Source organism: Stylophora pistillata, chromosome 1, assembly GCF_964205215.1.
Source record: "Stylophora pistillata chromosome 1, jaStyPist1.2, whole genome shotgun sequence".
Classification (NCBI taxonomy): domain Eukaryota; kingdom Metazoa; phylum Cnidaria; class Anthozoa; order Scleractinia; family Pocilloporidae; genus Stylophora; species Stylophora pistillata.
Window position 1 is genome coordinate 36388823 of NC_142519.1, and position 26143 is coordinate 36414965.

The window sequence follows — 26143 nt, forward strand, 5'->3', positions numbered from 1 at the left end:
ACCAAGCTTACTGAGCTGGATTGCAAGAATGGCGACCGGTTTAACTGTGCGAACGGCCTCGAATTTATTACAAGTAAGGGTACATTATCGCTTTTTCACTCCAAACTTCATCTTGAGGGTGTGTAGAAAATGTTCTGCTACAACAGAAGATGTGAAAAATGATAATATGCCTGTAAACACGGCGCCAAAAATGCAAGAGGACGAGGAAAAGGTGAGAAGAAGAGACGAAGGTAAAAAGCTACACGCTTTGTATCACATGGAAGTGGACAAAATTGCCGCGAAATTCCTTTTGAAACGGAAAGAGGAAGAGATGAATCTAAACCAAGAAATGCTTAAGAAGAAGGAGCTGCGAAAGCTTGAGGAGGAAATGCATGACCGGATTATCGAAAGTGTCCATCTTGAGAACGAACGAGTTAAACAACTGAGGTAGGTATTTTTGGTTTCGACCTTTGTTCAGAGTTCTACCGCCTTGGTAAAACCAAAAACGCGGCCATCACGCAAGATGCAATTGAGAAAATGAAGGACTCTTTCATGAATGTAAGACTTGAAACTTTACATAAAAACTGACATGATTTGGAGATCTGATAAAAAGTTTGGGAGACAATTCTTAAAGTTTGCACAACTGGTGTCAAGAAGGTATGTTTAGGTAATTCTCTCTCCTATTGTTGTGACTTTGGCAATGGTGAGCTCATGGCAAATCTTACATTCCAATCACTGAAAGCTCTTTGTTCTAATTCATTACTGACAAATGAAAGGGTTTACTCTTTACACCCTTACATCAGTATGCATAATTATTCTCCATACTGTTCTCTATACATTTCCTAAGGTGCTGGCCAGGAGAATTTGTCTTGTAGTCAAGAGCTTCTTTAGTTGCTTATCATTTTCTTTTATTCTCATGACCTAAGGGTGATATTGTAAGGAGAAAATTAATTAGATGCTGGTCACTGTCAGGGATAAAAGGGTTAAGGTGCCTCAGTTGAACTATCTGGTCTCTGCTGGCACTAACACTGAAGGGGTTGGTATGTATGTATATATGTTGTAGAGTTTTAAAAGTGATAGTTCCTGTTGGTTAGTTGATAATGTCTTTTTGGTGCAATTGTTCTGGAATAAGCTTTAGAGGCACTCTGTTGATTTTTAGTTCTCCACTGTAGCTGCGTCTATAAATTTCCTTCTAAATTAGTTACAAGAATTTTGCATGAGATCAAGATGACAACTTGTACCTGATAAGTTAAAGTATTCTCATTACCTGTTGGCTGGATAATGTCCGATACTATAGACTGAATGCAAATATGGCGTCCAATTTGAGTTGCCATTGTTCTGGACTCACTAGCCTCTCACACATGTAATAATCCTTTTGTGTTTCCACATGAAGACGAGGCTAGTGAATCCAGGACAATGGCAATTCAAATTGGATGCCATATTTGCATTCGGTGTATAGGGAGAAGTTGCATGTTAATCACTGCTGGAAGGTAAATGGTTAATGTTTGATTGTTTTTCTTTTCTTTATTGCAGAGAGAAAAGACTTGAAAATAAAAAGCTAAAGGATGAAGAACATAAGAAAGAAAAGGAACGTTTAAGGAGAGAATGGGAGGCAAAACAGAGGCAGGAAAGAGTTGAATTGGTGAAAAAACTGATTGTAAGTTCCTGCTAGTTGTGTTACAAGTAAAAGTTAGGGACTGATGTAAAGAATTCTACATCACATAAATGCAAATGCCTACTGTAGCATGAATGTGAAATTCAACTTCTACCTGAGAATTGACTCTTTAACCCCCATGATTGACCAAAACAGAGTTTCTCTTACAATTATATCAATAAAATGTCAAGCAGACAAATGTAAAGAAAAAGATCAATTAAGGAATTAGCAGTTGATCCAAAACAAAATTCTCCAAAGGGACACTGTAGGAATTAATGGCAGATGGCAAGGCTCGACACTAATGGTAGCCCACTAGCCACAGACTAGTAGAAATTCAGTTTTGGCAAGTGGTTTTTGATTTCCACTAGCCAGTTTGGCTAGTAAACAATCTGAAATTGTTGTAACATCTAAGATGTAACCAGCCACTTGGCTAGTACCAGTAAGTTGAAAAGTTAGTGTTGAGCCCTGGATGGGGAAGGAGAATTAATAAGATCTTGGGAATGAAAGGCAGGGCTTGACACAACTGTAGCCCACTAGCCACAGACTGATAGAAATGCAGTTTTGGCTAGTGGTTTTTTATTTCCACCAACCAGGTTGGCTAGTAAACAAAATGAAATTGTTGTAACATCTAAGATGTCAGTAGTCACTTGGATAGTAAGTTGAAGAGTTAGTGTCAAGCCCTGGAAAAAGTTAACCTTGTTAAGCTTACAAATGTTAAGTGTGAAATAACATAATTTCATTCCACTGTTAATAAGTTAATTTTAATTTGTAATTTTGCCCAAAAAGTTATGTGTTCAGGTGGGTGACCTACATTAACACAGTGGTAACAACAGTAACTCTAACAAGCAAAGAACAGCAAAAAGAGTTGGTCCTCTTGCTGCATATATTGAAATTTGGACATGCTGTAGCTATACTCTCAGGTATATTTTGGAGCTAAAAAATCATGGGTTCCCCATAAGTAAGTAAGGAGCACAACAGGATTTGCACTCAAAACCATGAGATTAAGCCTTCAGCATCCAGAGGTGATTAACACATAACTTCTCCCAGCAATATCCAATTGCCATTATCCAGCAAATAAGTGCTAAGGATACTCACACTTATCAGGTTGAAGGTGTTATCTTGATCCAACGCCAAATTCTTGAAGTTTTACATGATTAAAACAAACTTCTGCTTCTTTTTATTCTGCTCGCATCCAAATAAACCGTTACAACAATAGAGAGAGAAAACAAAATACACTGGTTGATATGCTAATTCCTAAAAAAAAGAAAGTTTGAATAACAAAAGGAAAAGAAACACCTGGACCAATCATAGGTCAAATTAACTACTCCTGTGAAATATTTCAGATTTAAAATAACAACGGCAAAACATAATATGCATAATAACAATTCTCACTACTAATTTACAAGGAAATGTGTAGCAGCTAGAGGGGAGAATTAACAATCAGATCTTGGAAGTTTAAGGGTTTAGATGTGCAAATTACACTCGCCCCTTTGAGGGTGACAGTTAACTATCATTTTGACAGGAAGTTAATTTTCTTGCATAATTAACAATTATTCCACAAGCGCGCGTTGGATATGAGATGATAGATAGCCAACAAGGCGTGCAGTGCCGAGTCAGCTATAATCATCTCATATCCAACAAGCACGAGTGGAATAATTGTTTTATTAAAAATGCCCCCAAGAAATTATTTTGTAAGAAGAAACCGGATTTTTTAGCTCCCTTTTGATTTTAAGCTGATGCGTACGCAATACCATATTCGTAGATTATGGTATATTGGCTCGTATACCATAATGGCTAAGCCAATAAAAAGTCTTGAATTGCATTATCCAATGATCCAGTTTTTAATAATATGCATTTTTTCATGTTTGTGTCAGGAGGAAAGCAAAAACTGGGTGACTGAAGAAAATTTGGACGAGAAGATAGCTTTTTGCCTGGAAAATGAAACAAACTACAACTTTGCTTTGACACCATCTGGGGAAAAGATCTCTTCAACTCTTCCTCCAGGTTGTATAGACACTGTAGAAAATGCTCCCGGTCCTGCGGCTAATTACCCAACAGGACTACCTTCAAACCCTGAAAAGCAAGAGCTGGATGTCCGTTAAGACAACAAACTCAAAGCAGTACAATACGCCATACAAGTACACAATAATGGGGAGTGTAAAACAAACTTTACAGGAGCGATGCCCCTGATTAAGTCAGGCATCCTGAGCCATCATAAGCAACTGAAGGAAACTTACACCTTCCAGTCAAAAAAATCTACGAATGCTCTTTCAATACTGACTGGGATCATCATTCAGTCAATTGCATTGTAAGTGAAGTTTTGACTAGAAACACCAAATAGCTGTTGTTTGTTCACAACAACAAACATTGATGACTATCTTCAGCTTTTGGCTAACTTCAATTGCCTACCGGCCTATAGTAATATCAAGCATAAGCACTTATTTTTTGCACAGCACACTTTTGACAGTCAATGGAGTTTTGAACCGAAACATTAGGAAATTGAGAGGAACATTTATACCAAACAATTTCCACAAGCTGGTCAGGCTAGATTTCAACTGGCTTAAGTGACTTCTGCTGGTGTAAAGCATGTCATGTGTCATGTTCTTGGGATAAGTCTATTCCATCCCATTGTAGTTCAGGGTAGAGCTTTAGACATCAAGCTTTTTGAGATGCTTCACTCTCTCTTCAGATTGAAATCATAGAAACCCATGTCCCAGGTCAGACTCTTTGCATTGGTTTGTTCAGGAAAGGAAACCATTCTAGCATTAATCCTTAGAAGGGATTTAAAAAAAAAACCTTTTCTTACAATTCAATTGGAAGCAATTCTTTAGTAGTGTACTGGTGTTGAGAATAAAAACTTATCAGATAGGTGTTTTCTTTATAAATAATATAACACTACATTCTCTCAACCCTAGCATATAATTTCTTCATACAGAAATGTTGCATAATCATTAAGATCATGCAAATAGAGGAAATTATTTCCAACATAAGAAGATTTGATTGTTAAATAAATTCTTCACATCAGTACGAAAGGAAATATCTAAAGAAAAGTTAGAGAATGTAGATACTGATGTTGCAGTTTGGAGGGCTGAGGGTGCTGCACCTGCTTCTACATAGTACAGCTTCCCTAGAAGAATGTGTACAATTACAGGAAAACCAGATTTTGAGATTCCAAACAGAAGCCTCATCTCCCACAAAAATTAATGTCTTCAAATGCACTATAAAGTCCTTTACGGATGCCACTAGTTTATTTAGTTTGGTGACCTAGCTGTCTTTCTGTAAAATAACAAAGGTTCACTCCTCCTTTTTTTCCCATCTCCTAGTGGTGATTGAACAATGACATGCATTAGATTAAATGCAATGACCAAAGGTACTTGTAAAGGTAAAGTCTGGACACAGGCAGAATGGCCTACGGGGTGCCAGAGCTCTATGTACCTTGAAGCCACAAGGAGTAGTGCTACGGTACTGCCTAGGATGTAATGCTTGTCTTTCCAGGTTAACCCAGCATTTTTGTTAGGCTTCCCTGATAGTTCATTGAAGTACTGAGGACTAGCCCAAGAGCTCTACACTGAATTCACTAGTTCATTGACCCCTGCCTGTCCACCTGGAGTCCAGCTCACTAACTGTAAGGCTACTGTGCTTCCTCTCTTGTTCTTACCAGAGCTAGTGCTGCAGCTGGTTAAGAACCATTCTGGGGTGTCATATGAGAGCAGATAAGTTACTGAATAGGCAACTGGCAATGACACTGATGGGAATGTAAATGTGCCCACATTGTAGACTGTGACTGAAACCAATAAGAAAAACCATCTTTGTACAGTAGTTGATCAAACATTCAACACTCAATTTACATTCATGGTTTAAAATCTCATTTTGTCTAAAAAAAAGGAATTTGTCATCATTCCTCATTCCACAAAATGTGACATCACTATCTTGCAGCACTTTTCTTTTCTTTTCCATCAATTGAAAGGTACAAATGGTATTAATGTACACTGATTTGTTTGTTTGTTCATTCATTTTAAGCAGTAGTCCATGTATCTATACATGAGCGGTTTCTTCCCATGCTCATCCTCCATAACACCATAACTGCTCTCTTGGTGTTTTTAGTTTGTTGTTGCTGTTGTTGTTGTTGTTGTTGACATTCCTGCTAGATCTGAGTCCTGCACAACAGGACCTGAGAATAAAAGGTCAGCTCGACAAAATTCTCCAGTGTCAAGATTCTTGGCCATAACCTGGTCTGGATCAGCATTTGGGATGCGATGTTCAACATATATTCTCTTCAAACAACAATCCTATAAATCAGGAATTAAAAAAATATAGATATCTTGGTAAGATAAACACGATTCTTCTTACTCCAGAACTTTAACAGGGAAGAAGTGGAAAGATAAACAATTAGGTAAATGTCACTGGATTTGAATACAGGTTGAATGCATAACTGCTTTGTAACTATCATTGATAATAATAACAAATTCCCAAGGGAGGGGGGCATCTTATGGCTTAGTGCAGGGTAATAGTTTGGTGGTTGCATGCTCTGTTGAAATTTAGAAAAAAAAAGTAAAATAGAAGAAAGAAAATGAACAAAAAAGTCACTATGGTGAAATTGTAAAACTAAGACTAGATTAAAGTGAAGGTATTAATATCAGCTTGTAGTAAACAATTTTACTGAGGAATTGTCAGTCTGGTGAATTTAATTTTGGGTCATCAATTGTGATAGAAAGGAACAAAATGATCATTAATTTCTCCCTCCTTCTGAAACCTGACTACTGACTGTCGATCCTACACTTGTGACTACTTTAATGGAAAAAAAAATATCACATCAAGAATACCTTCAGATAATTGACTGCTGCTTGAGTGATCATGGAGCATCCTGAAGCATAGACTTCTTTCAGAGTTGAGCTACAGCAGTTTGCCAGAGCAAAAACAGACCGATCTGTTAGTCCTGAGACACCAGATACAACAACTTCCTCTAATGGACACATGCGTGCTAGCTCACATACACCAACATCAGAAACCTGTTCAATAAATTACATTTTACCAACTGAAGGAAATCATGATTATGAACTAGGTGGTGGCCAGACATTTTCCTAAACTTTAGGGCAGAGACAGTACCACACGATATGTGGCAGTGCCCCTTTCTGGGAAAAGTTGCAGTTTGTGACAATTCACTTCTGGTGACAAGGAGAAATTGGGTGAAAATCTATCTTTATGCAACTCACAGTATTTTGATGCTTCAATCACTCACAAAAATTCAAAGTGATTTGATAGGATTAGACAGGGATTAGTGTCAGAGAATTAGTCCATACAAAAGGGCATTTCAAGGCAGGATTAACCAAGTCTACATACCAAGCCACAGCCTTTAATACTGAGACGGGTGATTTGGTGACAATTTTCAGCGACTGCCGTCAAGAGCTGATCATCTACATCCTTCATGCCTGCAAGCCGCAGAACAAGTAGCGAAGGACAACTTGCTGCTATTTCAGTTATAACATCTACAGAAAACTACAAGAACAATCAGTTAAAAAACAGATCAGAGAAAAATAATCACAATTTTACAAGATGCATATAGCTTGCTCACATGGCTGCAATAAGTATTTGATTCGCAATAAAACTTAATGTTTTGGCAAGGTCAGCATCATTGTACCTACACTGGTGCTAACAGAATACCTTAAAGATTCCCCTTAAGACCTCATACTTCTCAAAAAGTTTTCTGACAGACATGCAAACCTGACTATTTTCTTCAATGTCCCCAGCTCTAATTTAACCCATGACTATAATTATTGTGTAATGAAACAAAGAAGCTTTTCATTTAGTATATTCTACTAGGTGATTTTATACTTCTAGGGTGAGTGTTGCAATAAAAGTCTTAATTTGCAAAGTATTGTAACTCTCGCTGTTTTTCCATTGAATATTTAGTCCTTCTGCATTTTAGGATATTCTGTCATACCGCATTTTTTAAGGATACTCCACCATTCTACATTTTAGGATATTTCATCATTCCATGTTTTAGGATATTCCACCATTCTTCCAAATAAAGTCACCAATCTTTATTTTCTCCTAACTACTGTACAGCATTATATTACGCTTCACTTGAAACTAACCATTTTACATCCATTTGCCACAAATGCTTTGAACTCTTGCCCTCTTTTGGGACAGTGGAAAAGAGACTTCAAGCTCTTGCCTGTGATATTTGGGCAGAAAGACACTTTCAAAGATTCAATGGCTAGACACTGTTTGCTGATGGCTGAAAGTCCAGCATCTGTTAAAACAGCACAGCCGCTCAGGTCTAATGATCTCAAGCTCCGTCCTGCTGCTGAACAAATCTGCAAAATCAATAATAAAAAAAAAAAACAAATCAAATTATCAAACAAAGCAGCCAAGACAGAAAGCTATTTTTTTCAAGGAAGTGGTGGGTGACCTACAGGTAGAGCCATTACCAGTTCACCCACAAAACCAACAGGCCCCAGTGTTGATCTTAGCCTCATGCTAAAATGGCCACCCTGCCTAAATAAAAATGACCTGCCTTGAGTAAAAAATAGTAATTGTTCAAAACAAATCAGTGCCTTTCAGATCACTTTCATGCTCTTGCAGAATGTTGGAGCAGATTTTTGTGGTTCAAAATTGTACTAGAATTGATTGAAAATATCCACCTGAAATTTAATTCTAACTTAAGAAACGACTTACACGTTTAGCATGGCTTAGCATGTTCCTGTGGGGAGCTGTCTGAGGCACTTGATTAAATTTAGTATCAGAATTAAAATAATTAAATTAAATGTACTCCCTTAGAATTGCCGAGTAACACCAGCAGTTTTTTTTTTTATAGTTCCGTACTTACTTTCTCTAAAGAATCATCATCCACAGCCTTCATCCCACACAAAGTCAATTCTTTTATATAATCCAATTTTTCCACAAGGTCAATGAGTAATTCTGAGGACATTTGTACTCCATGTAAAGTCAATTCCATCAGATTAGAGGGGAATGCATTTGCTCCCACCAATGATCTGCCATCATTCAAAATTCTATAGCAGTATCCAATGTCAAGGCTTGTCAAGTTAGGACAGCCTTGGGTAACCTGTAATAAATTAGAGCAGAGGGATCTTAATCACAGCACACACCAAAAGGGTGTAGAAGGAAGAGGACAACCAAATTAAACATATAATTGAAAAGGGCAATTTAAGGTTTGCTAAGTGGAATAAAAATTGTTAAATTTAAATTGGTTCAAAAAAAGATGTCGTACCAGCAGAAGGCTGTGAACCAAGAACAATAGCAAAGGGAGGTCCAGGGTTTAAGCCCCGGCTGGACCAATACTCGTGGTCTTAAAATAACCAAGAAGAATTTGCTACCTTTCTATAACAAGAAATGGATGGATATTCTAGTCGTCCGGATAAGGACGAATAAACCGTAGGTCCCATCTCCTGCAGGGTCAGGGGTAGAAGATGTTAATTTCCTACGCACGAGATCACTGTGTGGTGGATGTCCACCTCTGGGTGGGATGGGTGGGTGTTGGTCCTGAAAAGCCCCTATGGGGAGTGGTCAATTAACCTATGTATGTATTTTCTTTCCTCTTTTGATACAATTTCAATGCAAGCAAAAGCGATCTCTCAAACTATGGGGTGCCAAATGTATGTTTATTATTTAGAGTGGTTATTTGTATATATCCAAAACAAGTATGGTTATATGTAAATAACCACATTGCAGTTTGGTTATTTATAGATAACCAAAACGAGACATTGGTTATTTATAAATAACCAAAACATGAATGTGGTTATTTGCTAAATAACCAAAATTGCAAAGTGGTTATTATAATGCTAAATAACCAAAACTGAAAATTGGTTATTTGTAAATAACCAAAACTGAAAATTGGTTATTTGCTAAATAACCAAAACTGAAAAATTGGTTATTTGCTAAATAACCAAAACTGAAAATTGGTTATTTGTAAATAACCAAAACTGAAAATTGGTTATTTGCTAAATAACCAAAACTGAAAATTGGTTATTTGTAAATAACCAAAACTGAAAATTGGTTATTTGCTAAATAACCAAAACCGGAAATTGGTTATTTGTAAATAACCAAAACTGAAAATTGGTTATTTGCTAAATAACCAAAATCATGGAAAATTGGTTATTTAGCGCAAAATTGGTTATTTACCTAATTTGGTATGGAGACATAACAACCACGTGGCCGGTTTTCCCGCTCATTTCCCGCTCATTTGCTGCAATGAGTCAACCGCCTCCCGGTTAGCTCAATGGATAGAGCACTGGACTGTTGTGCGGGAGGTGGAGGGTTCGAGCCCCGGCCGGACCAACACTCAACATCAATCTCTCTCAACATGGCTTCCAATGATGACGTGGTGGCAAGAATTTCTGCTGCAGTGTGCAATGCACTTAGAAATTCTCAGCAACAGGTACGTCTCAAGGCAGATCGCTGGCGGTGTGTTGTCTTCCAAAACGTTAAAATGTCTTGTTGTTGTTGTTATTTCCCAGTTCAAAAATAGAAAGAAGTCCAAAATTCCTATTTACAAGTCTCGAGAGACCAAAAGAGTTTCTTTCTTTGTCTGCAGCAGTCCAGGGTGTACCAAACATAAATTACGGGTACAATCTAGCATCAAACTCCCTCAAACTCATTGTTTGCTATTCTGAAAGGATAGTAAATATTTCGGAAGACTTCCTTCTATTTTTGAACTAGGAAATAACAACGACAAGAAGACATTTTAACATTTCAGAAGACAACACACTGCTAGCGATCTGCCTTGAGATGTACCTGTTGCTAAGAATTTCTAAGTGCAATGCACACTGCAGCAGAAATTCTTGCCACCATGTCATCGTTGGAAGCCATGCCATGGCTTGGAGAGAGATTGACGTTGAGTGTTGGTCCGGCCGGGGCTCGAACCCTCGACCTCCTGAAACCGGCCACGTGGTTGTTACGTCTCCATACCAAATTAGGTAAATAACCAATTTTGCGCTAAATAACCAATTTTCCATGATTTTGGTTATTTAGCAAATAACCAATTTTCAGTTTTGGTTATTTACAAATAACCAATTTCCGGTTTTGGTTATTTAGCAAATAACCAATTTTCAGTTTTGGTTATTTACAAATAACCAATTTTCAGTTTTGGTTATTTAGCAAATAACCAATTTTTCAGTTTTGGTTATTTAGCAAATAACCAATTTTCAGTTTTGGTTATTTGCAAATAACCAATTTTCAGTTTTGGTTATTTAGCAAATAACCACTTTGCAATTTTGGTTATTTAGCAAATAACCACATTCATGTTTTGGTTATTTATAAATAACCAATATCTCGTTTTGGTTATTTATAAATAACCAAACTGCAATGTGGTTATTTACATATAACCATACTTGTTTTGGTTATATACAAATAACCACTCTAAATAATAAAAATACATTTGGCGCCCCATATCAAACAGGCTCTTTTACAACTGTACAAAATATCAAACCAACTGTCCAAATGATCATATAATACAGCAGGATATTTGTACTTGGCTTGTGCATTATTTTTTCATATAATACAGCAGGATATATTTGTACTTGACTTCTGCATTATTTTTTCAAATTTACTGGGTGCTGTTGGGTAATGATGGTTTCTATTGTACCTGTAGTAGTCCAGCTCCTGAAATCATATTGCAACCAACAAGAAGCAGTCTGTAACATGACAACAAAAATGGAAACAACATTCATTGCACAGGAATATAACCATGCATTAATTAGAATGCAGAGAATGACTAACCCATTAAGAAAGACTGAACTATGTGGGAGGACTCTCAAAATGTTGAAAAGGAAGATAATAAGCAGAATCATAGTGATTTAAAATGGAATTTCTCCCTAAAATATCCACGCATTAATGAAATTTACTCAAACTAATAGGAAGACATAATGTTATCACATGGAAATGTGTTAGTAGCAGATAGAGGAGAGAATTAACAATCAGATCTTGGGAGTTAAAGAGTCAACAAAGTCTTTTCTGATCAATATTTGATAGCCAATTCAATAGGGTCACATCTTGTTTTGCCACTGTTGAATACTCCTCATTATACATTGCTTACGTTAATCCTAGCTTATTTTTTTCTCTCATGGGGTCACAATAAAATGGTGTTACTGTTGGTATCAACCATTTACACCATGCCATCAGTGTGCATTAATTCTGCATAAATTGTTCTCTACACATTTCCTATGGTGCTGACGAGGAGAATTTGTTTGACGATCAACCTTGAGCTTTTTTAGCTGGCAAACATTTTTGTTATCCTTAATTGTGACCAAGATGTTTGATTCAGGGGTGATATTTTATGAGAATTAGATGCTAATCAACATTCCAAATTCCAATTCGATCGGGAACAGTGGACAAGAATAGCCACCCAGTGGATGTTCATTGCTAAATTATTTATTTATTATTTATTATATTATTTAATCACACAAAAGGGTGAAATAACTTACTCTCTGAGCTTGGGACAATCACCAGAACCAATGGCAAACAGGCTAAGATCTGTCAACAGATGTATTTCAGAGAGCTCCAGTACTTCCTGGTAAGGACAAAACTCATTAGCAAAGAGGGAAACTCTAGATAATTAATTCAGTTACACAAAACTATTGTTCAAAAGTGAAATTTAACCAAAACAAAATTCTTGAATGTGACTGGTAATCACCAGCCCAATTAGAGCACTAAATAAATACATTGACTCAAAATATGGCATCCAATTTGAATTGCCATTGTTCTGGATTCACTAGCCTCATCTTCGCATGGAAACACAAAAGGATTATCACATGTGTGAGAGGTTAGTGAGTCCAGAACAATGGCAACTCAAATTGGACGCCATTAATTTTGATTCAGTGTATAGTACAGCTAGTGTATACATCTTCCTTGTAATTGGACAGGGCATAATTTCATATCATGCCTGTGTAATTGGACTGTATACCTTATAATTAAGCATGCACTGTCATTGCATTATTCAGCAGGTTAGCTGAGTTTTTTTTTTTTTTAAAATTATTGTTGCTGTTGTTTTATAACAAAGTGTAGCCCTGGCTATGGTTGGTTTCTCAATTTTTTCATTCAACCCATGAATCAGATAATTATAATAGCTAACACTTCTGTGAATACACGAAGCTAACAGTACACTCAGATAATTACCAGTCTTCCCTAACCCTTTCACCTTCAAGATCATAATAGTAATTCTCCTCACAGCCTGTCATATAATTCACATACAGTAAGTTCTGAGAATTTGGTATTAGATCAACTAATAATCTCCTTATTAGTAATTTACTTTTTGTTCTTATCACTGTTCTGCTTGATATTGCATGGATATCAAGAGGAGTTTTTCTATCTTGGTCAATCACAGATCATTTGACATCTCAATCATCCAATCTCTATATCACATTTGTATTACAATGTTACTATACGTATAAGTCAAGTAAAACCAGGTAATCACACAACTTACCAGTTTTCCTTTCAAAAGTGTACGTGTAGCAGTCTCAATACAATTATCATTAAGTCCTTTGCACCGTGGCAGCATCAGTTCACAAATATTTGGACAGTTCTTTGCCAAGGTTATAATTCCATTGTTGCTCAGCTGATCAATATGATCTAATTTGACTGATACTAATTTTGAAGACCGCAGTGTTGATAAACACTTGTCAGTGAGATGGCTATGATAAGAACTAAGTTTAAGATGTAGAAGTTCCAAATCTGTTTGTGTCTTGAGGAGGGAAGACAATCCCTTATCTGAAAAGAAAACAGCAACAGTTAAAAATCCATTACACTTAAGTAATATATAAAACAGCCAAAAGAATTTGAGGCATGCTCTGATTGGCTATACTCAAACAACAAATATAAATGTCCTTCGCTATGCACCTTGAGGCAACAAATGCAGGATTTGGGCGAAAAATATTGCAATCATTGCAGGAATAAATGAGTTAAATAAAATCATCTTTTGGTGCTATCTTATCTCACTGTTTTAGTGTGTACTAAAACAATTATTTTTTACCTTTGTGTCAGTGGCTGGCAATGGACATTTACCTTGCCACTTTGTGGCTTGATGAATTTCTACTTCTAGCCACGTCCATTTTAGTAAATAGTTGTTAATCATGAAACCTGTTTGCATTCTATTAAAAAACTCACAGATTGCCTAAAAAAAAAAACACCATGGGTCAATATTAATCTCTGACTTGAAAATTTCAGCTTGGATATAAACCAGATTCTGTCTAGAACTTCAAACTGCAAGTCACATTTTTTAATCAGCCATCTGCTTCATCCGCTGTCACTGTGTTGGTGTTTTGCCAACTTAGTTCTTCAGAATTTAGAGAAAGTTAGACAACCTTTCCTGACCATATCAGCTTAACAATTCAGTTGGATTTGCTGTCTACTTTAATTTTTGCTTTCTCAAACACCAGTCTATAACCTAAAAAAACTTAAAGTGAAATCTATGGACTGTGGAAATGAAGCAAAAAGTACAAGTCATAAACACTTGACTGTATGCAATTAGTTTATACCGTGGGAAAGTTTCATCTGACTCAGATCCAGACGAATAAAAATAATGAGAGACTCACAGATCTTGATAAAAATTCAGCTAATCAGATAATTCCTATCTCCCTGTCAGCCCCCTATATTGAGTAACATCCACCTTGTACATCTTTCCAGACAAGATCAAAAGGAAGTATACCAATTAACTTAATTGAGAAAATGGAAGGAAGAAAAAAAAACAAAAGACAACAGAAATGAAGACTTGAAGAAGCACCACACTAAATGGGATAAGGGTGTATTCCTTTAGATGATCCACATCTGGTGATTTTGATTCAAGATACGTATAAGCCAGGGCAGACTATTACCTTCAGGTCACTGCAACAGGTCTGCAGAACAAATAACTGTGTGTGTGCTTTGCAAGGACAAAATTTCATTGCAGGTAAAATATTAGAAAAAAAAAACTAATCCAAGCCAGTTGCAAGGCAAATTTACAATTCGCAACTTGCCCCATGACCTGTTGTGGAGCCTTAAAATGCTTAAAGTTTTGCAAGTTCAAAGTTCTGTCAGCGCGTTATAAACTTTGAGGTACACAGTGAGAGGCATCACGCCGTACGGTTTCATGATGATCGATCGATGCTCATTGATAAAATCACTCCGAAGAAAAACTCCCTTTATAATAATGTCTCGTCTACTACTGCACATTCACCTTGAAGGGAATCACTTTCCCTGTCACAATGATGAAACAATGACAAAATCTTCTTGCACTCGGCACCTTTTCAACTGGCGAACAATGTTCACCACCTTCATTGTATGTAATTAATAATGTCGCTATCTAACAGTTCCCGATTATGTTGCAACCAGATGCAACAAAATTAATGGTATTTTGACGATCTCGACTGACATCAAAATCTTCTTCATAGTCCCTTAAGGTGCAACTTCAAACCTCGAAACATACTAGAGACAATTACATGTAACTAAGTTTCCCTTCTTAATTAATAATTTCATTTAGGATATCGATTAAAATCAAAATTTTTCTCTTTCTAATGTCAGTCGAAAACCCAACGAGACCAGGTTCCCTTCATTACTGGACGATCATGACAAATCAGGACGGAGTTAAATCTTTTGCTGAAAAATTTTCACGTATTTAATATACTGTGAAATAACACAAAACACAGGGATACTTTAAACGCGCCATGCAGTGCAGCATATTCCATTGGATTCCACCTCTGAATTTCAGCGAATTTAGTTTTTCTTACCTGAAACCTGCGGGCAATTCTTTAGAACAAATGAACTCAGTTTGCAACGGGAGAGAGCTAACTTTTGGAGCAATGCATCGTCCACTTGACCTGAATAACCAAAAGCAATGTTGGTCAAGCTGGGTGAAAGAAGCTGTTTTGTTACAAATGGAAGCCTTTTCGTTGTAAACATATCATGGTCGCAAAGCAATTCTAGAAGAAGTTCTTTGTCGTTTTTGCACAATGATGATCCAGCTCGCTTGATATTTTCGAGGTTGTTGGCTATACAAAACATGCACAAGTCTACTAAAGATTTCGACATGATGAAAAAGAATAGATTACGGTGACGATGAACTCATAACATAAACACTTCAACTTCATTCCTATTTTTGTTTAGCTGAATTGTTTTCCGCGAAAAACTGGGGCGAGTAGACTAACGCCGGTTGAGTCGTATGTGCTCAAGCGATTCTCATTCGGCGGGAATGTCATCTGTTCAAGTGAGAAATTTCAGCTTTATCGGCTAGCTGCGATTTTAACCCGGTTCTGATGAATTCGCCCTGTTCAATGTTCACCCGCAATCTCCTTTGCAAGTTCGCCGTGAATTTTCATGCGAAACGTGAATCTCTGCTTAGCGTGGTGTTAGAACCAGTTTAGATGAGTAAGCCGTGTTTCAGTTAATTTCGTTGCCTCTTCCACTGTAGCATCAAAACAGTAAATGGCGCTGAACGGTTGAGATCGCTCCTAACGGCTAACAAGGCGAGCAGCCAGTAAAAGAAAATATAGCAAAGCGACAGAAAAAGATTTATTAAAAAATTACATGTCGTACTTTAAAGGAAAACTGAAGGATTAACGAGTTCCCATGGAAACACCATGTAAATAGCGTCTTTATGGCACATCACTCTGCTCGTAAACTGATTTCGTTTCGTATCACGAGTTTAGGTTGCCTGTGGTAAACATGGCCCCTTGATTACGGGGCTGAAAAGTTTCCCATCAAACACTCTTATCTTGTAGGTCTTGATAACCGGGAGGTCATGTCGTGTTCACGGTTTATCTAGGTAACCAAGCTGAAATGCATGCCCCTTTTAAGCTTCAAGTGCCGTAAATCGCCCCGATTTTGGTATAAACATGTTATGATCGATTTTGAAATGCCAGCTTTGGCAACTGACAATTGATCAGAACCGAGTCTTGCTTCTCTGCTCACATGATGATTAGAGAACCCTTAGATGTCCTTTCAACCGTAAATTATCTTCGTAGAAACGCAAGCTTCAACCGGAGATTGCCGAGAGTGTGGTGTCTACATCAATTCGCTAAGTCGGAGCCAGGAATCGTGCTAGAAATTCTTACGCGAACACGAAAAAAAGGATGTTTTTGCTGCTAAACGGGCTAATTGAGATCAGCGAAACCCTCAGAATAAGAACGTGGTGTGGGGCGCATCCCTCGAATCGAAAGGATACGGTATAGCATAGTGCAACCTGTCAACCACCTGTCGTCAGGTGATATAGCTATATATACTCCAGCCTACAATGCATGCATTCCTAAACGTGGGAAAGTTAAAACATAACATTCCGTCTGTGTGCTAAATGAGCTGTTCTCAACGCCCTGATCGAATTGTGGCGAGGCTAAATGTCCAGAGAGTACTTTCTTCAGGGTACTCTATGTAAAACAAATCTATTTGTCACCTGTTGCGTCAAGGTCAACTTGAAACCAACAATTACCGAAATCTACGGCTGAACATTTTGCGGTGAGTGTTATTATTATTATTTTTTTTAATTTTTATGAAAATTTTTCAGAAAAATTTTTGTTAATCGTTTGGCAAACTGTTATGTAATTTTCCATCGTAAAGGAATCGGAATTGTTTCATTTTTTTCATCAATTTGGCTTGAAAAAAATTAAGGCACAAACCGAATCAAAGTTTTCAACGACATTTTCGGGGTTTCGACCCGATAATACCGATACGACACAGACTAACCAATTTGCTCATACGATTATAGATTTAAACTATATTTAAAGTTTGATTTGGTCTCAGATGTTCATAAATATTACCCATCCCCATTTTATCCCGCCAATTCACGTTTGTTAGTGTTTCTCGCTTTACCGGTGGTACGATCAATTGATCCGACTGACTTGTCATAAGCTAGTCTTCAAAAAGGAAATTTTCACCGCTGAATCGATCTGACGCCTGCAGTTCTTTAAATGAATCTCTTATTTTGCCACTGTTATAGTTTGACAGAGAGTAACTTGGATTGGTGAACTCGACCTTTATGCCACACCTTAACAGTTGCATGAGATCTTTGGACTGTATCCCAACCATTAACTTCCTAGCTATATCAGAATATTCTGTTAAACAGAAATCAAACGGTTGTGGTTATCGGCTGATAGTTTCGAAAGAAACTGTTTGAGGCTGCGTCGGTGGGTTGTGGTTATCAATTGAATGAACTTCTTTCATTACTTTTTGATTTTTTTTTTTCTAATACTAAATAAGCGACATGCACACTTGGTAGCAGCATATAGTTCCACTTTATTAATATGTAAGTTCAATTGTTCTATTACAGTATGAGGTCAATTTGTCTACTTTTTTCCAAGATAATTTTGTTTAACCAACTGAGTTAAATTGCGTGATAATGTAAATTGGACAACGTAAGCAGTTTCAAGTGTTGACATTCCGAGCGTTAGCCTTTCGTCAGAGGGAATGATTGGGAACCCTAAGCATTCACGGCGGCAACGCCGAGGAAGACGTCGATTAAAAAATGAATTTCTATCTAAGTTAGAATTTCGAAAATAGCTGCCTTTGGTTACCGTCTCTTAAGGCACCACACCTCAACCTCAGTATAACGTATCTAAGCACCTTTAAGTTCCAAATAGAAATTAAAATAATTTTCCGTCGCGGTTTTCTTTTGCAGACGGCACCGATTTTTGTGATTTCGCGTTGTTGTTTTGCCAAGGACGGCTAAGAAATGTACAAAGTTTTAAAACGCACGTGCTGAGCTATTGTTCTGCCCATTAGATCTTTTGTTTTGCCACGTCCTCGTTGCCGTCGCCGTCGTGGTTTGCTTAAGGTCCCCATCATCAGCTCCTACTGACGCAGCACCAACAGTTTCTTCGGAAAAACTACCCCTTTATACTTTTTTGTCCATTTTTTTCTCAGGTTCGGACACATCATTGAAACTCATAGCAGAGTATAAAACACTTGGTACATTTCTCATTGTGACGAGAAAGGATTCAGTATCTCGTGCGAACCTGTACATCGGCTTTGAATCCAGACAACTCCGGGTATCGCTAAATAAGGAATCAGCCAAACGGCCTAAAACTGCGTCTAAAGTTGAACTTTCCACGCCCTAGAAATTATTCTTCATTAAAATTAAAGCCGAAAACAACACTTTTCAAGGATGAATCAACAGAAAAGTGACATAGAAAATATTCCAGCGAAGCCAGACGAGCAGCAATTTTCGTCATCACCGGACGACGAGCAAATATCGCAACCAAATCCCCCAAAAATCAGCGGCTTCCCAAAAAGATACGTACTGCTACTGATGATCTTCATTGGATTTGTAAATATCTACGCCATGCGTGTCAATCTTAATGTGGCGCTTGTGGCAATGGTGAACAATCAGACCATCATTAAGGGAGGAGTCAAGATAATTAAGGTACACAAAACATCACCACTATGTTGCTGATCAACTTTTTTTTATTGCTGCGCGCAGCTGACGGATTTGTGTGTGCAGAAGCTACAAGCCGCGAGAGGCTTGGGACGGAAGAAAGTCTTTTACTCGGGTTGTGACTTCAGTGGATACTCCAAAATCAAGTTTCCGAGTAAGGACTGGAACCATTCTTGCCTATTACTTCATTATTTACCGACAAATAAATTATTCATTTCCAGTCCTTACTCGGAAACCTGATTTTGGAGTATCCATTTAAGTCACAACCGTTTTACTCGTGGCTTCGCTGCTCATCACTTAGTGCACACCAAGCCGTAAAGTGCATGCGCAGAAAGCTGCTCTCCCGCAGGCTGTTACGAGACAGGTGGTTAGTCCTTTAAGAACAAATTTCAATTTTGTATCGTAAAACCAAAACCTTAGTAACCACAAAGGCTCAAAAAGAAGTGGAAAACAGGACAAAGGGCTATTGGTTGGCAATATTTTGAGCATAATTTTTTTTTCTCAACACCACCTACATTTTTTTAGTGGAATTAGGAACTAAGATATTACATTTAACTGAGTAAGTGTTGTCCTCCTTCAATTCGAAAACTAAACCAGATTCATCAATTTCACAGCAAGCTGAATTTGACTGGAATTCAAAGCTGCAAGGTATGATTTCTGGCCTTTGAAAAATAGAAGTATATTTTGAGGGAATAAAACTATGAAACCTTGTATCATCCTTGGCAGTCCATCTGAGACAAAGTTAAAACTTAACATCCCTTGAGGATCGGTCATTATGTATCGTCGGGGAGGGGAGGGATAGAAGGATTTTTGTTGTGTTACAATAAAATTTACCTGATACCCTTTAGGGTTCTGTAAAATTCTTGCCTTCCCCCCCTCCCCCTCTTTCCTTCGTTAGTTATTAAAATTTGCAGTCAATTTTATATTCGATTTCAACCGGCTAGGCTCTGGTAACACTAAAAAAATGCGCGGCTGAGGTACATTGTAAGAATGTACTAACTTAGCTTTTTTCTGTTCGCTTTTAGGTCTTGTCTTAGGCTCCTTCTTTTACGGTTACTGGGTTTTGCAGATCCCTGGGGCCTGGGTAGCACTTAAAATCGGTGGTACTCGCGTGTTTGGTTATGGCGTACTTTTAACGTCACTCCTAGCAATAATTACTCCGATTGCAGCAAGATATCACGTGATGGCTTTAATCGGTGTTCGAATTTTTCAAGGTTTGTTTTTGGTAAGTCATGACATAGCATCTTTAAGTAGGCTTTATGATAGTCAGTTGCATTGCATGAGAGTAAGGGTAATAAGGAAAGCAAAGTATTCAAAACCATCTTAACTGTCTTTGAAGTACATGTGTAAGCAAAGGGAGAGTCACAAGACTCGTATATTTATAATGGACCAGAACTAAAAGTGACCTTTTAACGACTTGATGCATGTCAGGGCACACGATTAATCAAATTTGTAACCCTTTATCATAAACATTCTTTCTCTTTGGCCATCGTAGCTTGATAAGAAATAGCACACAAAATGCAGTTACAAACAAGACAGTAAAACGCATGTTGGAAAACAAGATTAGTAAACCTTACTTAATTGACGTTTCGTATGTTTCGACATACATCTTCAGAAGTGACAGTTAATAATACACGTGGCGACTAAGTTTAAATTTAAGATAAGTAACTAATACAAAACAACGAACAAAAGTTGAGAAGAAAAAAAAATTGTATCTACAAAGATGCAAACTAATACAGATAAATCTTATCGCTGCTGACATTATCGTTTAGAGTAGGTTTAAGTTGTTGAATTAATCAGAGTCTTCTTTATCTTGCAATGAGTATCAGAACGACCTCTTGCTAATATCTCAAAGTGGACCCATTTCATGTCGTGAGTGACCATGTTGTAACCCTTTATTTTTATCCTCACTTAAAACGTAAAAAATCAATGAAATGAAAGAAAACAGTCAAGATTTTTTTTTTGTAACTGTTTCATTGAAGTGCAAAAATTCATTTCAAGTCTAGATACGATTATTTGCTCATGTTCTTGTTGAATTTTTCAGGGGGTTACTTTTCCGTGTAACCACGCCATCTGGAGCAAATGGGCGCCTCCTTTGGAACGAAGCAGTTTAATAACCATATCCATCGCAGGTTACATAGCTTTTATTTCTTCATCTTTACTGTGCATGCAAAATCGCTCATGAAGTAGATCGTAGGCCATACCAATACTGATATGTAGTAGCATTAATCCTAACACAAGCTGTTGATAAACCATCGAGGTCGGTGTCTTAATGTTCATTTATTTATCTGCAAGATGTTTAAGGCATTTGCTTATATTCTTAGTGGAATTAAGCCGAATGAGGAAAGAGATTTAGGGAGCACTCAGGATCTACAACCGAGGGGAGGGGGTGGAGTATTTCTTGGGGATCATTTGGTTCAAGGGGGAAAGGAGAGGAGGTCAGTTGCCGCCAGCAGAGTAAGGGGGAATATAAAAATTGACTGTTAACCGACTGCCAGTGGGGGGAATCACGAGAATATCACAGAACCTTATTGGAGGATCAGATAAATTTTTGATCCTCATACAACAAAAGTCTTTCGAATTTCATTTCCCCCTCCTCTCCCCGGCGATAAATGATGACCGGTTCCTTTAAATAGTTTTATAAATCGACATTAAGTATCAGCGATGCTCTGTTTGTAGGTTGTCCATTTGGGAATATAGTCGCCATACCTCTCACCGGAGTATTATCCAAGTACGGTTTTGATGGTGGATGGCCTTCAGTGTTCTACTGTATAGGTAAATAGTTGTTTCAACATTGGTTAATTGCAGCACAACCCCGCTAAATCTAACCCAATTAACTCGAGCCCCCCCCCCCCCCCCGCTAACACGAACAAGATTTGGTTTCTCTTGGATTTGACCCCATTTACTATCAGCTTACTCGATAACTTGAATTTCCCGTTGAGTGAAACTAATTTTAGTTTCCCTTCGCTCAAATTTATTCTGACGATTTGAACCTTAAGTAAAAATTTCGGTTGTTTAACGTTACAGTGTCGGAACTTGGCTGATTGACAGGTCTCATTCTTTAATCATGATTAATACGAACGTAATAATATCTATGAAAACGTACTTCATTTAGCTTAAGTGGAATGAACTTAACAAAATGAAAGTTATTACAAAAATTTAAGCTCTTATAAAACAAACTTAATGAGCGCCGAAAATGACTCAGTGTTTGTGCGAGAGTCATGGCAAAAACATGATTCATTGTAAATTATTAACAAGATATCTGAAATTTGACGCCAATCCCAATAATTCGACCCCACCCCTCCCTAACTCGAACCATTTTTCGTTTCACCAGGGAGTTCGAGTTAGCAGGGTTTTATTGTAATTTTTAACTGTAATGATTCAGCAATCTTTTATGTCACGTGTTCATGTGCGTTGTAGGGTTATCCGGGATAGTTTGGTACTGTGCCTGGGAGATGATCGTTCATGATTCGCCAGCATTACATCCCACCATAACAGAAACAGAAAAGAATTTTATTGAGACAAGTATTAGTGGCTCTGATGATAAAGCTGAGGTAAGGGGATATGATATGAAAGGGTCAGCCAGAGAAAGAAAAAAAATTTCGTTTTTTTCTCAAATTACTGGATAGGGGAAGTGGTTGATGTCATTGATGGCAACAGATTATCATTGGTAGTAGTTGATTAGCTCGCATGCCTCTGAAATCGTTCCTTTCCAACAAATTTTTCATGCGGCGTTTATAAGAGTGATGAAACTCATATATTTTCCCATCAACTGAAGTTCGTGACTGTTTGAGTGATGCTAGCATACATGAACCAGGAAAGTTATATGTCCTACGACAAATCTATGATTATAAACTCTTGGCAAAGGCCAATATGACATGAGTTTGACAGTCTGACCTGCCTTGATGAAAAAAAAGGAGAAATGATGAAAGTGTGCTATGCAACATCCTAGTGCTTCGCGACCTACGTTTGTACTTGGTAACAATCTGAAGGCAAATTAAGAAATTCAGTTCTAGAATCTTCTAGATTTCAAGTTCAATCCGGCTTTATCTATCTTTCAATTGTTGCAACCAGAGGATCACAGCTACCCTTTTTCAATTCACAGTTTGAAAGCCTTCCTTGGTCAGATATTTTGAAGTCACCACCAGTTTGGGCCATAGTGTTCGGCCACTTTGGAGCATGCTGGGGATATTACACACTATTCACTGGAATGCCCACGTACTTTAAAGACGTTTTAGATTTTGATATTGAGCAAGTACGTAAGCTAAATTCTAGGTTATTGATTTCTGAAGAAACTAGTTGCTGTGTCGCATCTGCAGAGAAGTGAAACAATAAGCATTTTTTCCTTTGATTCTGTAGGGTTAGGTAAGCAACCGTGGCAATTTTTGAAAAAGTTCAATGCCCTAACTTGAAATAAATCTTAGGGGGATCCCTCTGTCAGACCTATGACGAAGGAATATCGCTCAAATCGTCGACTTTTCAAATTCATTACAATGGTTTATCTACCGTTACTCTACCAAATGATTGTTTTTGAGAGCATGATTTTGTGATTAGGGTCCTCAAAGCTCACGGATGAAACATCAAATGAGAACTATCCATCGTTTATGACTTTGACTTAATCCAGCTCTCAGGTAGTTTTTGAATTTTTTTTTTTCTTTAATTGCCACGTTGCTGGTCTTGTTCAGCCGGGCCATCTCGAGACGCTGAAAAGATGAGCCTTACCAGTAGACTTTTCTCCGCATTTACTCTGAGTAACTCTGGTAGAGACTAAGCAACGAAAAGTCAAACGTACAAAAAATTATTAAAACCACCAGAGAGACGTTTGCTTTTTTTAGGAGGTACATAGAACTTATGGACTCAACTGCCGACGCAAAGACAATATATTTTTTTGTCTCGTTTCAGACTGGATTTTTAGCCGCTTGTCCTTATTTGTTTAAAGCCATCTTAGGTCCAGTGGGAGGAATAACAGCTGATATGCTCATAAGATACAAGATTTGTAGAATTGGTACAGTAAGAAAAACTTTCTACGGGGCAGGTAATACTTACATTTGTATATCTGTAAGTCGTTAGCAATCGCTAAGGCCAGTTCCATAAACTTATGATTCTGCTAAGGCTCGCATATGATCGTCTTTGTCGCCGAGATTAGTAAAATTATCATATGACCCGTCCGGCCGCGCTTGCGCAATCCCTTAGATAAGCATACTAAAAGCTAATGTGTGTAGGGCCGATCAAAAGGACCTGCTTGCAGGCTAAGAACTACGATGTCGTAATCGCGCGCGGTGGACTCCAGGAAAACAGTTAACAAGCGAACATTAGTATCGAGTATGAACCGCTCAGTCTCGTTAAATAGACCCTAATTCAGATACCTAAATTTTCAATCTAGTGTTTGCACGTTCATTTTCTGTAATGGTTCACTTCTTAATGATAATCTGAGTGTATGTGGATAGATGTAAGCGAGCCAGACGTAAACCTCACTGGACGGTGGATTAAATTTTGACTTCAAGATTCAATAAAAGATAAATTTTCTCCGATTCTCTCCATAGGTTGTTTATTAGCTGGAATATTTATAGTAGCAACCGGCTATACTCAGCAAAGGAGAACAAGTGTTATATTCCTGGTGTTAGGTGTTGGATTTTCTGGTTTAAATGCAATTGGTTACGCTGTCAATCATTTGGACATTGCCCCACCCTTTGCAGGGGTGCTTATGGGCCTCACTAATACGTTTGCATCAACTCCTGGATTCATAAGCCCTCAAATAACAGGATTTGTTACTTCAAACAAAGTAAGTATACTTGTACAAGAAGAACCTCAAGGTAACAAACCACGCATGCGTATGGTTTGTTTCGAAACTGAATCTGCGCTTTTTCTGTCATGTGCACTTGACTGTTGATAGTGATAGTCCATTTAGCAAGTTTAAAGGCTGTAATTCTTTTTCTCATTCAGACACAAGAAGATTGGAGGATAGTGTTCTGGATCACACTTATTATATATGTTATCGCCGTAATTTTCTACACATGGCTTTGTTCAGGAGAACGCCAGCCATGGGCATCACCTACTACGCAGGAAGATATAGACAAAGAGGAATAAGACTCCTAGGATTCATCATTCACTGCAGATTCACACAGAATGATAAAGTGCTACAGTTGAAACTACGCGGTAAGGTACAATGGTTACACGTTCCAGTATCACGGTGGCAAGTTGGTTCCAGTCCTCGCTCTCTCTTTCCGTTTAATTGGTGCGAAGAAAAGAGCGAAGGAATACTTACCAACGTGTGGCTCAAAGTGAGACCGAGGCTTGGAATATGACAGTTTGATGGGCGTGATCAACAATTATGACTTTTTATACGATTGGTATCGTCTTCGAAGTATGTTGACCTTAATTAAAAAAAAATTAACAATTCGCTTATATGAACAAACAGATAAAGTTCAACTGAAGAATAAATCTACAATCATTCTACTGCTTCGCTTCTCAGCATTTCTTTACAAGGCGGTAAGCATGTTCTGTTCTGTGAAAGAAGGGAGAATTGGATCATACGAACACTGCTATGAGGAGCCGTATTATATTCAGCCGGCTAGGCAACCAGAATCTGTCTTCTCTAAGCCTCAAATGACGTGACTACGATTGTTACCTCTCGAAAAAATGGATGACAAGTGGACAATAATGCCCGAGACCTAATCAGATATTTAATCAATCTCATAATTTCGCTTGAACGCGATTGGTCTAATAATAATAGTAATAATAATAATAATAATAATAATAATAATAATAATAATAATGATAATCTTTATTCACTATAATCACTAAAAGTATTTACAAAAATTATGATGAAATGCTTAAAAATCGAAAATAGATGCGTCAAAATGTCCAGTAAAAATTCCAGAAAAGCTCATGGATACACACTTCTTATAATAATCATAATGATGATCATAATTAATAATAATAATAATAATGATAATAATAACTTTTACTTCTATAACGCTCTTATCCTATGTTTAAAGCGCTTTACAACACTGTGCGGGTGACTTTACCAGACTGCCAGTGGCAGTTTGCAAACAATAAAGGCGAATTTTCTGAAGAGATGCCTCCCTCCCCCCAATACCCAGTCTAAACGCTAAACATGAATGAATATGCATCAGCTAAGACAAGAAATTCTCAAA

General features: G+C 37.6%; 3 protein-coding genes across 3 annotated transcripts; 2 read left to right on the forward strand and 1 right to left on the reverse strand.

Moving 5' to 3' along the window:
- Position 1: 1 nt before the first annotated feature.
- On the forward strand, positions 2-3874 carry LOC111336018 (uncharacterized). The gene is made up of 3 exons (XM_022942035.2): positions 2-426; positions 1513-1636; positions 3508-3874. Exons 1-3 carry the CDS (start codon positions 29-31, stop codon positions 3733-3735), a joined length of 750 nt encoding a protein of 249 aa, XP_022797770.1. The 5' UTR covers positions 2-28; the 3' UTR covers positions 3736-3874.
- A 1565-nt stretch (positions 3875-5439) lies between these two features.
- On the reverse strand, positions 5440-15728 carry LOC111336017 (uncharacterized). The gene is made up of 9 exons (XM_022942034.2): positions 15352-15728; positions 13074-13357; positions 12076-12161; positions 11238-11286; positions 8463-8699; positions 7729-7950; positions 6974-7129; positions 6457-6642; positions 5440-5922 (listed from the first exon to the last, which is right to left on the reverse strand). Exons 1-9 carry the CDS (start codon positions 15650-15652, stop codon positions 5734-5736), a joined length of 1710 nt encoding a protein of 569 aa, XP_022797769.2. The 5' UTR covers positions 15653-15728; the 3' UTR covers positions 5440-5733.
- Positions 15729-16858: 1130 nt separating this feature from the next.
- Positions 16859-26061, forward strand: LOC111336024 (vesicular glutamate transporter 1-like). Its single transcript, XM_088755245.1, has 11 exons — positions 16859-17071; positions 18476-18974; positions 19601-19634; positions 20012-20211; positions 21031-21118; positions 21666-21761; positions 22407-22540; positions 23092-23241; positions 23889-24021; positions 24530-24768; positions 24930-26061. Exons 2-11 carry the CDS (start codon positions 18717-18719, stop codon positions 25071-25073), a joined length of 1476 nt encoding a protein of 491 aa, XP_088611371.1. The 5' UTR covers positions 16859-17071; positions 18476-18716; the 3' UTR covers positions 25074-26061.
- Positions 26062-26143: the final 82 nt, after the last annotated feature.

Coding starts and splice junctions, on each gene's coding strand:
- LOC111336017 (XM_022942034.2), bottom strand. CDS start 15,652: ATGTCGAAATCTTTAGTAGACTTGTGCATGTTTTGTATAGCCAACAAC. Junction 12,162..13,073: donor CACTTTTGAAAGGAAAACTG/GTAAGTTGTGTG, acceptor TGTCCTTACCAG/GAAGTACTGGAGCTCTCTGA. Junction 7,951..8,462: donor ATGATGATTCTTTAGAGAAA/GTAAGTACGGAA, acceptor TTGATTTTGCAG/ATTTGTTCAGCAGCAGGACG.
- LOC111336018 (XM_022942035.2), top strand. CDS start 29: ATGGCGACCGGTTTAACTGTGCGAACGGCCTCGAATTTATTACAAGTA. Junction 427..1,512: donor GAACGAGTTAAACAACTGAG/GTAGGTATTTTT, acceptor TCTTTATTGCAG/AGAGAAAAGACTTGAAAATA. Junction 1,637..3,507: donor AATTGGTGAAAAAACTGATT/GTAAGTTCCTGC, acceptor TGTTTGTGTCAG/GAGGAAAGCAAAAACTGGGT.
- LOC111336024 (XM_088755245.1), top strand. CDS start 18,717: ATGAATCAACAGAAAAGTGACATAGAAAATATTCCAGCGAAGCCAGAC. Junction 18,975..19,600: donor GAGGAGTCAAGATAATTAAG/GTACACAAAACA, acceptor TCAATTTCACAG/CAAGCTGAATTTGACTGGAA. Junction 23,242..23,888: donor TAGATTTTGATATTGAGCAA/GTACGTAAGCTA, acceptor GTCTCGTTTCAG/ACTGGATTTTTAGCCGCTTG.